Source organism: Spermophilus citellus (assembly GCF_964194105.1).
Source record: "Spermophilus citellus genome assembly, chromosome: 7".
Lineage (NCBI taxonomy): Eukaryota > Metazoa > Chordata > Mammalia > Rodentia > Sciuridae > Spermophilus > Spermophilus citellus.
The window spans coordinates 162,251,604-162,266,609 of record NC_138188.1 but is presented as its reverse complement, the minus strand read 5'-3'; the positions used below and the strand labels follow the sequence as shown (position 1 = coordinate 162,266,609).

Sequence of the window (15,006 nt, the reverse complement as noted above, 5' to 3'; positions counted from 1 at the left end):
ACAGGGTCCTGTGCGGAGGACAGGCCAGACACGCCCTGCCCGCCCTCGGTCAGCCACCCAGAGCCTCTGTTCCCTTTCCAGGGTTACTTCCCTCAGGGGCCTGCAGGGCTGCAGAACCCCCCAGACACTGTGGTTCCCACAGCCCGTCCTGTCTGGCCGGTACCTCGTCAGTCTCTGCCTTCCGTTCTGTGTGCTGTGTCCCCTCCTTGTGACCTAATCAGTGCAGTCACCACAGGATGAGCCTGAGGAACGTGTGCAGGGGCAGGCTGGTGGTGAGGCGCTCACCCGCTGCTCACACCCAAGCTGTGGGAGAGCCATGGGCACAGGGGGCGAGTCCCAGTGCCAGCGTCACATGCTGAGGACATGGCTCAGCAGGGCTGATGGAGGGGAGGGGAGGGGCTGCACTCCGCCCGCCACCGAGCGACAGGTGGGGGTGAGGGTGCTCTGAGTGAGGAGCCGCCGTCTGGACCCGGCCCACTGCACCTCACTTTCTCAGCTGCTCTGCGGGGCGCCAGGGGCTCTGGGGTCTCACTCACTGAGAGCTCCTGTCACGGGGCAGCAGAGGGAGGATGCGGTGCCCGCCACAGCTGTGCAGTCACGAGAGGAGAGAGCACCTTGGTGCCAGCAGCCCCGCTGTGTGAGAGCCTGCAGGAACCTGGTCAGGGGCTGGGCCTGGGGACCCTCCTGGATGGGCTGCTGAGTCTCAGGCCAGCCCCCCGCAGAGGGACTTCTCTGAGGGCCCCTGCTTCAGGGCCCCCACCCCTGTGTCTGGGTCCCTCGGGTGTCACCAGGGCCGCTGTCATGGGGGCTGGCACCCCTGCTCACTGCCCCATGGCCTGCAGGTCCTGGCAGTGAGGATCGACGACCTGGACCACCTGCCTGAGACCACCACCATTGACGCCTCCTCCATCGGCGTTGTCCAGGTGAGCCGCACGGGGCCCCGCGGGCACGAGGGACTGAGGGTGCAGTGCAGACGCAGGCCGCTGGGTCCAGTGAGGGGGTGTGTGGTAGCCGTGGGCAGCCGGTGGGAGGGAAGCCACTGTGACCACGCCTTGGCAGACTACTCTGGTCTGTCTGCCTTGGGGGCCTGAGTCGCAGGGGAGGGGCAGTGGGACCACATGGAGAACCTCCCCAGGCCCCTTGCTGCCCGGGGAGGATTGACCTGGCAGGAGGATCTGGCCACGGCCCGTCTCTCCCTCCACCCCTGCAGGGGGCACGTGGGATGGGTCCCCGGGAGCCGTCCACACAGTTGTCGTGGGCAGGCCCTTCGGACCACAGCTGTCCTACAGGGGTCTCTTTCTGCCCCGGGGAGAGTTCTGCTGGAAGCCTGCACCGTGGGCTGAGCCTCACCGCTGGCCTGCCGTGTGTCCAGGGTGGTGCAGGGCTGTCCTGGCCTGTCGTCGCTGAACCTGGTCTTCCCACAGCCTGAGCTGAACCTGGAGCAGGAAGAGCTGGCCGAGGGGAAGCCCGGGAAGACTGCCAAGCGCAGCCACCGGAGGAAGCAGAAGCCCGAGGAGGGGGCAGGGGCACCGGCACCCGAGGACACCGCCTTCAGCGAGTACTCGGAAAAGGAGGCCGAGTTCACGGGCAGCGTGGGCGACGAGACCAGCTCCGCGGTGCAGAGCATTCAGCAGGTCTGCTGGTTTCTCTGTGGGATCGGGTGCCAGGCACTCTTATAGAGGCCGCTTCCCCAAGCACATTGTCTGCATGCGCAGGACGCCAGCCCATCTGCAGCGTGCGCCCCGCACACGTGGACTCCTCCTGGGTCTGCCCTGGGTTCTGCGGTCCACACTGGCCTTGTTTCCTGTAGCACGCCAGGCTCTGACCTCCACATCACACTGGTCACTGTCAGCAGTGACCTGACATCCCAGTGTGTGAAACGGACGTCACCCTGGCTGGGGTCCCAGTGTGGGGAGACCCCAGGCTGCCAGTGCGTCCCCTGGTTGTGGAGGGGCAGTCGTAGGCACTGCAGGCCAGGCGGGCCCTCTGCAGGGGGGAGAGGACAGGACGGGGCAGCTGAGCCCTCCTCCCACAGATCTCTGGCTCAGGCTCATCATGTTTGCTCCTGAGGCCCTGCGTCTCTCAGGGCCCTGCCTCTGCATGCCTCCCACTCTGGAGGGGACCCCCTGCACTCGGCTACCCTCTGTGCTGCTTAGGAAGGAGAGCCGCCCCCTTGCCCGGCTGTGGGGACTGCGGTGTCGCGTTCTCCTTGCCCTGCGGTGAGGATACCGTGCCCGCTTCCCGCCACTGTGGCAGAATGCCCAGGAAAGTCGCTTAAAGGAGGGAAGCGTTATTTTGGCTTGTGGTCTGAGGTTTTAGTCTATGGTCACTTGGCCATCACTTTGGCCTGTGAGGAGGAAGAACGTTCCAGAAGAACATCATGGTGTGGAGTTCAGGGGCAAGCTGTCACCTCATGGCTGCAGGGAAGCTGAGATGGGGTGTGGGCACCAAAACTCCTAAGGGGCAGACCCTGCAGTGACATGCTCCCTCCGACCAGGCCTCTCCTATAGGTCCTACCACCCCAAATAGTGCCACCAGCCAGGCGCTCCTTGGTCCCGAGCCTGGGGTGTCTCTGGGGAGCATTTCAGACCCAACCATGGCAGGTTCTCTGTGGCTTGCCGGCAGCAGGGCAGGAGGCAGTGCCTGCAGGAGGCTAGGCCTCGGTTTTCATGCTGGCTTCCTCTCCTGCCCACCCGGGCAGCCCCTCCTTGGAGTGTTGTGCCCCCTTGTGGCCTGGTTATTATTTGCATCTTGTTTCTCTTTTCCAATGGAAATGATTTCTCCAGGACAAGATTAACTTGGTGTCTTCTTCACCAGTAGCTGTCTGCCTCTTATCCTTAGCCAGGAGCATGTGACAACCCCAGTGTGACTGTGACCCTGCAGCCAAGTGCACTCTCGGGAGCCTACTCCCCCCTCCCTCTGCAGCAGACCTCACCGTCTCTTGCTCTGTGTTACTCTTCCAGGTGGTGGTGACCCTGGGAGACCCCAGTGTGACTGCCCCATCAAGTTCCGTGGGCCTGACCAACATCACCGTGACCCCCATCAGCACTGCAGCTGGGACTCAGTTTACCAATCTGCAGCCAGTGGCTGTGGGGCACCTCACCACCCCTGAACGCCAGTTGCAGCTGGACAACTCCATCCTGACCGTGACCTTTGACACCGTCAGTGGCTCCGCCATGCTGCACAACCGCCAGCACGATGTCCAGGTCCACCCGCCGCCAGAGGCCTCCAGCCCCCAGTCTGTGGCCCACTTCATCAATCTGACCACCCTGGTCAACTCCATCACACCCCTGGGGAGCCAGCTCAGTGAGCAGCACCCACTCACATGGCGGGCGGTGCCCCAGACAGACGTGTTGCAGCCGCCACAGCCGCCGGCACCCCCACAGCAGGCGGCACAGCCCCAGGTCCAGGCAGAGCAGCAGCAGATGTACAGCTACTGAGCTGCTGCCGCCACCGGACAGAGCCGGGGACTGGGGGTGTCTTGAGGTGTGTGTGCTGGATACCAAACAGAGCAAAGGTGCATACGGTGCGTGGTGCCTGAGGTGGACGTAGCTTTGCAGACCATCTCCAGGTACCCCAGCAGCCGTGGGAGTGTCGGCTTAGCTCCAGGAACGACCCGGCAGGCAGGGTTTGAAACTTGGTCCGTGCCAGATATGCCTTACCAAGGTCGTGCAGCTGGCCTCGGAACGCTGAGGGCAGGGCTGGAGAAGGGGCGTAGAGGTAGAAGCAGGTCCCCAGAGCGATTGTCATGAGGAGCACGAGCCGTTCATTTTCTGTTTTCTTTGGAGCTCATTACTGTACTGAACACACAGTAGTCCCGGGGCAGCACACAGCAGAGAACACGGTTTTCTCCTCACTCCTGGATTTTTTTTGGCAAGTGAGCAGATAGAGGTTGAAGTAACTTCTCTTCAGAATAGGGCTTGAGTCCAGTTTGCCGCACGGCTGTGGACTGAGGCCACATGTGAGATGTGCCACAGTGACATGGGACTCTGCCTTTGAGTCCCTCGCAGGCAAGGGCTCACGTGAGGCCACCCACCCAGGCACAAAAGACATGTTGGGAATGTCAATCAATTTTCATACGGTTTTTCATTTTCTTTTTTATTTCAAACGTGTATTCAAGACCTTGTTGTGGCCAACATTGTTTTTCTAACTTTAAGATGATGAAGTCGATTGCACTGTAGGACTGTCCACGTCCGGTTCTGCACTGCTGCCTGTGCAGAAGCGCTCTCCCACAGTGGAGAGGTCACTTCCGGAGGCTCCTTTGGAGTCGTCTCAGGATTCTCTGCCATCCAAAAGTATTTACTGTGGCTGAATCTCAGTCAGAGCCCTGAACAGAAGGACAGGGAAGAAATCCATGTCTTCTTTCTGTGTGAACCTCAATTCCAAAGGTGGGTGTGTCCGAAGACCCATTCCCTATAAAAAACGTTGAGCGATCAGGCTCTGGACAGGGAAGCGTGTGTGTTCCAGAAACACCGAGGACTCGGCTGCCTGCAGCTGGGAGTGGAGGCAGGCGAGGTTAGTCTAGCAGCAGATACGTGGAATGCTCTTACAGCCAGCTCTGTAGGATACACGTCACGCCCGCGTGCCACCCAGGGGTGAAGGGCCTGGCTGGCCGACCCGCTGTGTGCAGCCAGCCGTGTGGGACGTGCAGGCGTGGGAGAGGAGCTGTCTTCAGCACAGCCTGTGAGGGCCAGCTGGCCTACTGTTACCAGGGAGGCCACCTGAAGGGACCCCGGTAACTGGGCAGTGGCTGAGTAAGGCAGGAGAGCCTGGCTCTGGGCGCAGGTATGTGGGGCAGCAGGGGGCTTTCCTGGGCTTCAGTTCATTCCCAGCAGCAAGCTTCTGAGGATGGCTCCGGAGCTGGTTTTGTGCAATACGTGCCCTCTGAGCCCGGAGCGGGTGGGCATGCCGAGCCCTGGCCCCCCCCTGCCAGGCCCATGCGTGCCGTCTTGCCTCAGCGGACTCCACAGTGGGAGAGTGTTTGAATTCTTAATTTATGGTAGTTATTTTTTGTTATTTATATATATAAGGAACTGCTTCACGTGAGGTGGTTTCCCTCTTGGGCAAGGGTGGCTTGTTCTCCATTCTCCAGCCACAAGTCGTCCAGCTGCCCCTGGACTCGCCGGGAGAGCCAGGGTTCCTGAGCTTTCTCCCTAAACGTTAGTGCCAGTCTCTGCGTTTGCAGAGTCTCCAGGACAGAACAGCCTGGCGAAAAGCCTGTGCAGGCGAGGCTGGTGACTGACCTGCACGGGCATCTGTCCCTCATCCTGCTTCCTGGGAAAGAAAGGCCTTCTCAATTGTTCTGATTTTTTTTTTTTAAGGAGTTGTGTCAGGTGTTTCTGAAGAACCTGATTCAGGTCATGTGGCGCGGGCGCTGCCACTGTTGCTGAAACACAGAGGCAGCTTCTCCCTGGGTGGCGGGTGGGCACTCACACAGCCGGACTGTCTCCCGGGCTTCTGTGGACACATGATCTTGATAGGGTCATGTCTGAGCAAGCGTGTTGTCCTAAAGCAATTGCTGTGAATCTCACAAGAAACTGGATAGTGAACAAAAGGTCCTTCTCAGCCCAAAGAGTCCTCAAGGGCCGCTGCTCTGCCCCTACACCCTTGTTATTCAGAGTGCTTGACTCTTTACGAGACCAGGGTGCACAGGGGTGTCTCTAAAGGAAGAGGCCATGTGGCCAGTGAGCCCTGCTGCCCATCTCAGTGGTGACAACTTAAATCATGAGGACATGTTTGACCCGTGAGCTGGTGGAGCTGGCCTGCCTCTTGCAGGCAGAGCACAGGGTCCACGGCCTGCCATGCGTCCTGTGCTCTGCAGGAGGGGCCCGGCCTGTAGCGTGTGACGTGTTCTCTCAGGAAAGTGCTGTGCGCGTGCCCCACCCTGTGTCCAGCTCAGAACCGCTGGGCAGGTTGGCGGGGGCAGATTCCAGTGCCTTGCCTGGTTCCGCTGTCAGGGCCCACAGGCGGAGGCTCGTGGCTCCCGGCTGAAGGCAGCATGCGTTACCTTCTTGTTGGGTTTCAAAAGGCGTTGACTGTCCTAGATGCTGAGTGTCTTTCATGTCACATCATTTGTATAATGGTAAATAAAGGTGCTGTGACCTGTGTTCTCCATTGCTAGCCCTCTGCCTGCCACCCACAGTGACATTCTGACCCCCACCAGGGGTGACATCTTAATTTTCCTCCAGTCCTGGGCCACAAGTGTCCAGATGGCTCAGAGCATAAGTCGTGAGGTGCTCACTGAGGAGCCATCACGATTCCAGAAAGAGACGCCCAAGAGCCCGTGTGGCCTCTTCTGAAGCCTGGCTTGGAGAATGGGCACAAAAAGATCCGTAGGCAGAAGGGACCCTAACCAAGGCATTTCTGTGGCCCTGCTGTCCTGTTGATCAATATTAAGTTATGTGTTCCATGTGGTTAGCTTTGAAGCACCTCAACGTCTGCCTTCCTCTAGGGAAGGAGGGATGGGGCACCGTGGGTATTCTAGGTGGCTTCTGGCAGCTGTCCCATTGGCAGATTGGATGCCTGCCACTTAAGACGCTTCCTTGTGTGTACCACGTGCACAGGGCTCTGCACACCAGGAACTTTCAGACCCTCCTGGGAGGAAACCAGTGATGTGTGTCCATCCCTGGCCACCGGCAGCCTGCATCTCTGCTTGGGGCATGGACTAGGGAGAGCCTGCGCTGCCTCCAGCCAAGGGGCGAGGAAGCACAACAGTCCCAGTCCGTGAGTGCCGTCCCCACACAGCAGGGCCAGAGCCCAGAGGGGAGCTGGTGGGGCCACGGCTCCTCTTGACCGTCTCCATGTCTGGTACAAGTGCACCAGCACAAAGGGGCCCTAGATCAGGACAGGGACTAACAAACACTGGTGAGGCAGTGCACTAGGCAGAATTATCCAGAGGTGGTCCTGGGTTTCCAGGATAAGGGACCACCCTTCCACCCAAGCCTGTGTCCCTTCCTTGACCAGAGACCATTCCCTCAGTCCCCGGGGACCCCAGCTACAGGCAGCCGGCACCGCATGAACTGGCTCCTCAACCCTGCAGCCTGCGCCCCCTCCCAGCTGGTGCCCTCCACAAGGAGGGGGACCAAGAGGGAGAGTGCCCCTCACTGCTGCGCAGACCCACCCTGCCTCTCAGATACATCCTGGGCAGTGGGAGTTCCACAGGGGACCTGGGAACTGGCTCCTTCCCACTGTGTGTGGTGTCAGGTCTCCTGAGAGCTGGTGGCCACTCGCACGGCAGCCCGGAGCTTGGTCCAGGCTTGAGCTGCTTGCTTCTGAGTTTTAGACACAGACTGTTAGCACGGTCATAAGGGAAGGAGGAGCTGACTCTGAGAGCCACAGGCTGCTCAGGAGCATTGGGCCCTGGGCTCTGCCACTCCTTTGTGAGCACCAGTGTCCCCCTGGTGCCTCCGAGAACAGCCCTGTTGGATACAGCCCGCTCTCGGAGGGGACGATCTCACTCTGCATCTTGCTGCCCCAGTCTTGGCCCTGTGCTCCATCCCCACACTCAGCCACCAGCTCTGTCGTCCACCTGTGGGTGCAAGCCCAGCGTCACCCTGCACCTTCTTTCCACACTAATGTCCTGAGCATTTCTGAAAGTGTCCAGTTCTAGCACCCTCCAGAACCCCCTGGTTCTGTGGTCAGCTGAAACCCCATAAGTGACTGTCCAGCTTCCCCTCCCCCCCGGGATGCTTCATGCTTTGCCTCAGCCACCCTTGGACAGGCAGGCGTCCCGTATTGTCACCTACACGCCGAGCCAGATGATAGACTCCTGAGAGCCTTGCATGCAGCACCAGGTCCTGCAGGCCCTAGGGCTGCAGAGAGGCTCTTCGGGAATGCTGGGTCCTGAGTACTCTGCAGCCCACCAGGACCCCTCCACAGCCCCGGGCTCTGCTGGGTCAGCCCACCTCCTGGCTCTGTACCTTCCCTTCCCCTGGGTGAATGGCTGCTTGTCCCTCAAATCTCAGCCCAAACTCAGCAGCCTTCCAGAACCCTCTAGAAGCTCACAGTTCCTGCGCTGATGGCTGCCTGCACGCTCTGCTATTTACCCAGGAGCTCACTGTCTTCTCTCTGTCCTCCCTGCTGTGAGCGAGCTCTAGGAGGGAGGACTGTGTGAGCATTGTGTGGGCATTTCCCTGCACAGGGAGGGTTATCAGGCAATGGCAGGACCGACCAGGGGCCAGGCAGTCTCCCCTGTGTGGCCCTCACAGGCCGGCACTGTCCTGCACACTGTGCTGTCTGTTTCACACACACACAAGTGTCTTCTCACACCGTGTCTCCTTTCTCGAAAGATTCTGTTTCATCAGAGTAAAGTAGCTCATTTTTTCAGGAACAAACAACCCTAAAATCTTAGCAGCTTAAGACAATAAATATTTCTCTCTTGCTCAAACTATGTGACTACCAGGAGCCATATCATGACAGCCGCTCAGGGTCGGACAGTAGGACCTGGGACCTGGAGCAACTCCAATCATGGTGCAGAGAGAAGCCCAGGCAGAGCACAGCAGCCTCAGCTGAGGGACCAAGGCAGAGTCCAGGGCCAGGCAGCCAAGCTCCAGGGCAGAGTGCTGGGGAGGATGGGGCTGCACAGGACCAGCAGAGGACTGACTGTGCGCTTGGAGGAGACCACCTATTCCCACCTTGCAGAGTCAGCCTCCTGAGCCTCCTAAGGTTGGATGGAGTTTTCAGGAAGTTTGCCTAAACGTAGGGGAAGTTAGCCCTGCACTCCATCTGACTCCACCTAATATGATAGGGTTACAAGGAGCTAAAATGTCCCGAACACAAAGAGGCAAGGACGTGAAATGCTAATTATTCTGATTGGTCATTACACCTGGTACACAGGCATTGACTGATCACGGGGAAGCCCAGAAATATGTGCAATGTTAGGTGTTAATTAAAAATACTAAGTATAATAAAAAGGAAAATCCTGTGGCCCAGCGCGTTGGCGTGTGCCTGTAATCCCAGCGGTTCAGGAGGCTGAGGCAGGAGGATTGCGAGTTCAAAGCCAGCCTCAGCAAAAGCGAGGTGCTAAGCAACTCAGTGAGACCCTGTCTCTAAATAAAATACAAAATAGGGCTGGGGTATGTCTCAGTGGTCTAGTGCCCCTGAGTTCAATCCCTGGTACAAAAAAAAAAAAAAAAGGAAAATCCCATCGTATGAATCACTTCACAAGGGTGCAATTTTTTTCTTAGACAATTATATTTACACTAGTATCTGGGTTCCTTTTGACACAACTATACACACAAAGAATTTGATTTCAATCCCCCCTTCCTCCTCTGCTCTACTGATCTCCCTTTCACTCCTCTACTTATTTATTTCTGACTGGCACTTTCTGCATGTACACAAAGGTGGAATCCCTTTGGTACATTTATGTGTGAGTGAGACATGATTCTGTGAGACTCGTTCCTTATTTCTTCCCCTTTCTCGTCCCTCCCCCTCCCCCTTCTCCTTCTACTCCACTGATCTCCCCTGTGTCTCTGTGAAATCCCATCCCCCTCCCCAGGCCTCCTTTCCCTCATTTTGCTCCAGCTTCCACAAGACAGAAAGCATTCCACCCTTGACTTTCTGAGCCTGGTTTATTTCACTTAGCATGATTTTCTCCATGTCCATCCATTTACCAGAAAATGCCAAAATTTCATTCTTCTTTATGGCTCAGTGAAACTCCATTTTGTATATACCACATATTTCTGATCCATTCATCTATTGACGGGCATCTAGGTTGATTCCATATTTGGTTATTGTGAATTGTGCTGCTACAAAGATTGAAGTGGCTGTGTTGCTGTAGTATGGCAATTTTAGTTCTTTTGGATTAATACCAAGAAGAGGGAATAGGCTGGGTCATATGGTGGTTCCATTCTTACTATTTTGAGGAACCTTCAATTGTTCTCCAAAGTAGTTGAACTAATTTGCAGCCCCACCAATGATGTTATAAGTGTACCTTACCCCACATCTTCACCAACATTTATTATTATTTATATTCTGGGTAACTGCCATTCTGACTGGAGATGAAATCTTGGTATAGTTTTGATTTACATTTCTCTGATTGCCAGAGATGTTGAATGTTTATTCATATATTTGTAGACCACTTGGGTTTCTTCTTCTGAGAAATTTCTGTTGAGTTCCTTTGCTTTAGTGATTGGGTTATTTGCTTTTTGGCATTGAGTTTTTTGAGTTTTTTATATATTCTGGATATTAACCCCTTGTCAAGGAAAAGCTGGTAAAGATTATATATCCATAGGCTCCCTTCTCCTTCTTTCTTTCTTTCTTTCTTTTTGTATTTAGTTTTTAGTTATAGGTAGGCACAATATCTTTATTTTATTTTTTTCTCTGTGGTGCTGAGGATCCAACCCAGTGCCTCATGCATGTTAGGCAAGCGCTCTTCCTCTGAGTCCCAACCCCAGCCCTCTCCTCTCTTTCTTAATCATTTCCTTTGCTGTGCAGAAGCTTTTGAATTTGATGGCATCCCACGTGTTGATTCTTGGTTTTATTTCTTGGTATTCTGGGGTCTTGTTGAAGAAGTTGGTGCTGCATCTCCATGATGCAGTATGGCCCTGTGTTTTCATCAGCATTTGCAAGCTTTCTGGTCTCATTCCTAAGTCTTCAATCTGTTTTGATTTGACTTCCTTGCTGGGAGGAAGACAGGAATCTCATTTCATTCTTCCACGTGGAGATAACCGGTTTTCCTGGCACCATTTGTTAACAAAGGCTATCTTTTCTCCAATAGATTTTGGGTTCCTTTATTAAGTATTAGGTGGCTATAAGCATGTAGGTTTGTCTCTGGGTCTTTTACTCTATTCCATTGGTCTTCTTGTCTAGTTTGATGCCAGTACCATGGTATTTTTGTTACTAAGCTCTGTAGTATAATTTGAGATCAGGTATTGTGATGCCCCCTGCCTCACTTTTCTTATTCACAATTGCCTTGGCTATTCTGGGTCCCTGATTCTTCCTCATTAATTTAATGACTTTTTGCTAGTTCTGTGAAGAATGCCATTGATATTTTGATGTGTAATGTGTATTGCGCTGAATCTGTATATTGCTTTGGGTAGTGTGGTCCTTTTTTTTTTTTTTTTTTTTTTAAAGAGAGAGTGAGAGAGGAGAGAGAGAGAGAGAGAGAGAGAGAGAGAGAGAGAGAGAGAGAATTTTTTTAATATTTATTTTTCAGTTCTCGGCGGACACAACATCTTTGTTGGTATGTGGTGCTGAGGATCGAACCCGGGCCGCACGCATGCCAGGCGAGCGCGCTACCGCTTGAGCCACATCCCCAGCCCCAGTGTGGTCCTTTTGACAATATTAATTCTTTCTATCCAAAAACATGGAAGGTCTTTCCATATTCTGAGGTCTGCAAGAATGCAATTTTAAAGAAAAAAAATTGAAAAGATAAAATCGTGTCCAAAATACTTAACTAAGTCCCAGAACAAAATTCAAGAATTTTTATTTAAGAATACAAAAAATATAGTGATAAACATTGTAAATTTCAGAATGGCATCAAATAAAACATCATCAGGAGAGGAGCTGGGCATGGTGGCACACACCTGTAATCCCAGTGGCTCAGGAGACTGAGTTAGGAGAATTTTAAGTTCAAAGACATCCTCAGTAATTTACTGATTAAGAGAGACCATATCTCTAAATAAAATATTTTAAAGGGCTGGGGATATGGCTCAGTGAACGAGTGTCCCTGGGTTCAATCCCCAATACCCCCCTCCCCCAAAAAAAGAAAATCAGGAGCGAATCAGGAAAACATACCAATGAAGAAGTGCAAAATTAACCAAAACCAACTTGGAAATGGCAGAATTGGTTGGTAGACAGTGGTATTAAGAGAGTGATTCTACTGTTCATAGGTTCAAAAAGCTAAAGGAAAGATTTTACATGTTAAAATCATGGAAGACATTTAAAAAACAAACAACTAAGTGAACTCACAGGGATGAAAACTTCAGTGAGAATATAAAAAATAGACGGAATAATATTAACAGCAGATATGGCAGAAGAAAAAAATCAGTGAACTTAAAACAATAAAATATCAAAATTAAATACACAGAGAGGGCTGGGAGGAAATGAGAAAAGCATCAATGATCCCAGGGCAACGTTAACCAGCTGAATCTATGTGTTGCTGGAATTTTCTGACAGGGAAAGGGTGAGAAGAAAAATATAAATGAGTAGTGGGCAAACTTGATCCACAGTGATGAAAACTGTAAACCTCTATATTCAAGAAACTCAATGAACCCCAAGCATGAGAATGATAAAGAGAACCATGTCACGACTTGTGGTAAATTGCTTAAAGCCAATGATTTAAAAAAAAAAAAAATCTGAACTGGTCCTAAGAAAGGACATGGCATGTACAAAAGAACAATGACAGTGACTTCACGTCAAGAGTAATGCAAGTCAGAAGACAATGGAAGGGCTGGGGTTAGAGCTCAGTGGTAGAGCGCTTGCCTTGCACGCGTGAGGCCCTACACCACATAAAAATAAACAAACAAATAAAAATAAAGATATTGTGTCCATCTACAAATAAAAACGATTTTTTTTTAAAAAGGACAATGGAGTAATGGTGTGAATTCTATACCCAGCAAAAATATCTTTCCAAAAAAGAAGACCAAATAATGACTTTCCTAGACACAAAAAGCTCAACAGCAGACGGCCTGAAGGTGCTGCCAAGTGGAGATGTGGGCCCACAAGAGCCTGGAGAGCAGTGCAAATGGTGGCTAGGTGCATAATATCTTTCTACTCATCAAATAAATTGAATAGATAACTTCTTAAAGCAAAAATAAAACCCTTATACTGCAGGGTGTATAATACAGTCACACACTGCACAATGGACCACATAAGATCATATCCCCAGCGACTTCTCAGTTTATGTAGATACACTCTGATGCTTGCCCAGTGACAGAACACACTCCTGCCATCGAGTGATGCACACATGTATACAGCCATCTCGCCACTGTCATGTGTGATTACATGTGTGGTGATGACAGTTGGGCACAACGGCACAGGCCTGTGATCCCAGTGACTCAAGAGGCTGAGGCAGAAGGAGTGCAAGTTCAAGGCCAGCCAGGCAACTTTGTGAGGCCCTGTCACAAAATAAAACAAAAATATGTAACTCAGTGGTAGAACACCCCCCCTGGGTTCAATCCCCAGAGAGGAAGGAAGGACAGAGTGGGGGAGGGGAGAGGGGCCATACCACGGGCTAGGAGGAGGAAATGAGGTCTTCTGTTGGAAGGTGCTTGTCCTGGACGTGGTGGAACATCCTTGAGACAGATGGTGGTGAGTTACAGTTGGGTGTCATAAAGCAACAACTAGAACCTATTAACAGGCTAATAAGTCAGCAAAAGTGATGCTGTGTATCCTACACAACCCTCCCACAATGCCAAAGAAGGCCACAAAAGGGGAACAGTGCACAGGTGGGACCTAGAGAAAATAAGTAGCAAAGTGGAGGATTTAAATCCAACCACATCAGTGAGCATTAAACAAAAGGATCCCAGGGCCCCGGGTTCAGCTTTCCATGACTGTAACAAATGTCGGAGGTAATCAACTTAGAAATGAAGAAGGTTCGTTTGGGCTCATGGTCTCAGAGGTCCCCGTCCATGGTCTGTGGACCCCGTTGCCTTTAAGCCTGTGGCAGGGTCACCCATGGTGGGAGCACTTGGTGGTAACCCCTCAACTCTTGGCTGGGAAACAAAAGAGAGAAGGAGAGAGAAGTGAGGTCCAGCTCTCCCCAGGGGGCACTGCCTCAGTGGCCCGAAGACCCCCAGGGGCCCCTCCTCTGGGGGACCCACCACCTCCTAAAATCGCCCAGCTGGGATCAGCCTTCAACACAGGGCCTCTGGGGAACACTCGAGGCCTGTGCCACAGCACACCCCAGTTAAAAATGAGGTCATCAGGATGAAACTCCAGGAGCAGCAGTAGGGGGAAGGGGGGAGGACGGGGCCTGTGCTGCTGCCGGGAGCCCGGGCCAGCTCAGCGACCGCGCTCCAGGTCTGACACTCCTCACAGCTGCCCCCCTCCCTAGCCAGGCCTGCCACACAGCCCACCCGGCCACAGGGCAGGACACGCATCCCACCTATGCGTGGGGGGATGGGGCTGCTGACCAGCGCTCATGACCGTCACTTAAGTCTACTCCCTGGCCCTGCAGGGAACAGGGAAACCGGACAGCCTGCTCAGGGCCACAGGGTGAGCTGTGACGTCGGGCTTTGTGCCTGCTGCTGCCTGACTCTGGGCTGGGACTCTTGACCTCCCGCAGGACCTCCTGGAACATTCTACAGGAAGGTTGTCACGGGCTGAGCCACCCAGAGCCGTTGCTCCCACAGGTCAAAAACAGTCGCACACGGTCATCCCACATAGGCCAACATGGTGCCTGCCCTTCCTGAGAGCTCTGTGGTGGTGACCGTGGTTTCCCTGGCGTTTGGATCTAGGGTCCAGAGCTTGGTGTGTGTGCCTGTTGTGAAGGGCGCGCTCACTCACCACGCGTCACGGCAGCCTGACCCGAGGTGCCCATCCCACAGACAGGCAAGATGAGGCACTCGCTCTCACAGGTGCCTGCAGACAGCAGGGCCCGGGCAGGTGCTGGGCCCGGTCAGTACGCACTGGTTACATCTCGCTCTCTTCTACAGAGCCAGTAAGATCTGTGAAAATCTACATGAAACCACACACACACACACACACACACACACACACATGCACACATGCACCCAGACACACACACTCAGGGTCTGTATGATCTGGGGAAGTCTGCACAAGCCCTGGAGTCCAGCTAACCACGCTGATCCCCGCCAGCTCCCTGGCCGTGCATTGCTTCCATGGGGGGAGCAGCCTCAGGACTCCTGGTGGTAGACGCAGCCTGACTCCCTCTTAAAATTGGGAGCCATCTCGCCACAAAGCCATGAAAAGCTAATTTCGGCTTTCCTATAAATTACTGCAGATTCTGAACCTGCTTGGAATGCCTGCCGTGCCTTGAACTCACCCCTGCCTGGCTCTCTGACCAGACAGCAGCCCTCTCTGAAACTTTAGTGACGCCTCACA

General features: G+C 53.6%; 1 protein-coding gene across 5 annotated transcripts in view; it reads left to right on the top strand.

Annotated features, from left to right (window-relative positions):
- PRDM15 (PR/SET domain 15) overlaps window positions 1-9,485 on the top strand; it is a 48,763-nt gene extending 39,278 nt beyond the window's left edge. For 2 of the 5 annotated variants that reach the window (XM_081302389.1, XM_081302387.1), the window contains exons 22-24: window positions 843-923; window positions 1,425-1,634; window positions 2,964-8,191. In XM_081302389.1, coding sequence (XP_081158515.1) covers window positions 843-923; window positions 1,425-1,634; window positions 2,964-3,440 — 768 coding nt within the window. In that variant the 3' untranslated portion in view covers window positions 3,441-8,191. Of the gene's footprint in view, window positions 1-842; window positions 924-1,424; window positions 1,635-2,963 lie in introns of all 5 variants that reach the window. The other 3 variants (XM_081302385.1, XM_081302388.1, XM_081302386.1) reach the window with 3 other exon arrangements.
- Window positions 9,486-15,006: the final 5,521 nt, after the last annotated feature.